Here is a 2418-nt window from a genome sequence, read left to right on the forward strand (position 1 = left end):
GATTGGACAGATAGTCTAGCTAGCTGTCTGGATTTAACCTACCGAGATCTGAGGAGCAGTTAACCATAGTCCTCGTAAATCAACTGGATTTTAGAATTACAACACAAAGAAAGCCGAACGTAATGGACATCTGGCTAAAAAGAGTGACATCTGGCTAAAAAGAGTGACATCTGGCAGAATTTCAGGCGGCATTGGACCAATCCCAGAAATGGAACATCGTGGATATAGACTAATAAGGAAGTGATAGTAGGGACACTCACAACTCCTTGAGGCTGTTGAGTAGGCGGTCTCAAAACAGCCAAAATGCTGTGGCCTCCAAACTCTGCATCCAGCACATTTCCGTCTCCTTCTGGCTCCTGGAGTGTCTGGAAAAATATACACAATGTAAAGATACTGATTTAGATTAACATTTTATAAAAGAAGTTCACAGTGAGATAATATGTCATGCATGGGAGAATGTATCTGCATTTGCTTGAGGCACGTTAAAACAAAAAGTGGTTCTTGCAATGTCCCTGGTGTGCAAACAATATGTAATAATACAAAATTTAAAGAGCGCAACATCTGTTCACATTGATAGGGGAAAACTGCCAATATGGAAGTCATGTTTTACAATTATTGTGTACCTGATAGCAACAGAATAATTGCTATATTGGCATGTTTTTTTTTTTACAGATCTTTCAACTAATGTCAAGTCAAGCTTGGAGCCTGTAACCTCCTACTATAAACTAAAACTCCTAAAATCAAAACAAATTTAAGTTTTTATTTTCGTTAACATCATCGTAACTTTTAAGAAATAGTTCAATGAACTTCATTTGGTTTAAGGAGAAAACCCATATGTTAATTTGTATTGCAAAAGCTTTACTAGGTAAAAACCTGCAGTACAAATCCAGCCTACTGACATATTACTCCATTAGCTTTAACACAAGATCAATAGAGGCAGTTTTTCTAATGGTCCCAACCATCCAAACAGAGCTGGGTAAATATGCCTGTTCCTTTCACTCAGGGCATACCGGACTCATTTTTACCCTTTCTTAAAAAGTTTTACGGAACATTGTTGTTACCTCTAACAGGTGCAAGTATTTTGTTGTCATTACTTAGAATTCCTCATGGGGGCGACAGAAGTTATGCACTATAGCTATTTATGACAAAAGGGTTACCCGGTTCTAGTAAAGTACCTCTTGAATTATAAAATAACTTTATAGTGTTGTACCCAGCCAGTGGACTCGACCATCTTGAGTTCCAGAGGGTCTCCGAGGGGCTTTCCTCTTAACAGCGTCACAGTGTGACAGCAGGCCAACCCTGAGAGCATGGGACCTGGGAGCAGGAGTCTGGGATCCGGGACCAGCTCTGAGAAACCGGCAGGGCCCCCCTCCATCACTCCCCACACATCCATACCGTCCTCTGTAAGAGTCCCTGTCTGGAGAAACAAAAGTACTCTGATGAAGGGCAACTTCAACATGTGGCCACAGCTGTTCTCCGCATATACAGACTTTAGCTAATGGAATCCCCCTCACCTTGTCAAAGCAGAAGAGTGAGACCTTGCCACAGATGTTGATGCGTGGTGGACTGATGCAGAAGACGCCCTGTCTCTTCAGCCTGCGCTGTGCATAGAAAGTGCCAGTGGTGATGGCTGCAGATAGGGCAGGAGGCACTGCGATGGTTACAACATCCAGGCTCATAACCACCAACTCCAGCCAGGTCGCCTGGACACACACCCACAGAAAAAGTCAGTTATATCACTGTCTTTATTGTAGGCATGACAAAAAAAAAGACAGGCCAGAAAAGATTTGGTCTTTGCATTGTGGATTGCACTTACACCCGATCTATAGAGGACCACAAAGCTGTAAATGGTGCCCACAAAAGCTGTAGCAAGAAGAAAAATATTGGAGTTGGTTAATGTTCAATAATATGTAAAAAAACAGGCTTGAAATACATAACCCTGAGTAACTCAGTTGTAGATAGAGATAACATGAACTCCTTCATACACTCTTGACACAAAATTAGGCAAGTCACTGTTAAAGTTCTTACCAACAAAACCAAGGATGAGCAGGAACTTAGCAGAATCTTGGTAGAAGCGGAAGTTGGTTGGCTGAGGATACAAAATGGAGCTGACCAGGTCACCTTTGGCTGTGAAAAACCCTTAGGATGAGATATAAACAGGAGAACTGGCTTGACTTGGAGAGCAAACATAGGATCTCAAAGTTGTCCTGTGGCATTTCAATAACAAAATTTCTTGTATACAGTGTTACTCACACAAAATATTGTGTGTGTATCTCCACCCCCCCCATAAAACATTTGCATAGCTGACACTTGCATTGTTTAGATTCATGTTAGCTAGCAAGCAGTCTTTTCTTTTCTTAAAAGGTCCCACGACATAAAAAAATTTACTTATGGAGGTTTTTAACATTAATATGAGTT

General features: G+C 41.1%; 1 protein-coding gene across 1 annotated transcript in view; it reads right to left on the reverse strand.

The window, feature by feature from the left end:
• The window catches only part of atp13a2 (ATPase cation transporting 13A2), a 20971-nt gene that overhangs the window by 7189 nt on the left and 11364 nt on the right, over positions 1 to 2418 (reverse strand). The window contains exons 13-17 of the mRNA XM_032521796.1: positions 2029 to 2139; positions 1817 to 1863; positions 1515 to 1703; positions 1211 to 1417; positions 261 to 365 (exon numbers count right to left, since the gene is read on the reverse strand). Of these exons, the coding sequence (XP_032377687.1) occupies positions 261 to 365; positions 1211 to 1417; positions 1515 to 1703; positions 1817 to 1863; positions 2029 to 2139 (659 nt within the window). The remainder of the gene's footprint in view (positions 1 to 260; positions 366 to 1210; positions 1418 to 1514; positions 1704 to 1816; positions 1864 to 2028; positions 2140 to 2418) is intronic.

The sequence above is a fragment of the Etheostoma spectabile genome, chromosome 7 (genome assembly GCF_008692095.1).
Source record: "Etheostoma spectabile isolate EspeVRDwgs_2016 chromosome 7, UIUC_Espe_1.0, whole genome shotgun sequence".
Lineage (NCBI taxonomy): Eukaryota > Metazoa > Chordata > Actinopteri > Perciformes > Percidae > Etheostoma > Etheostoma spectabile.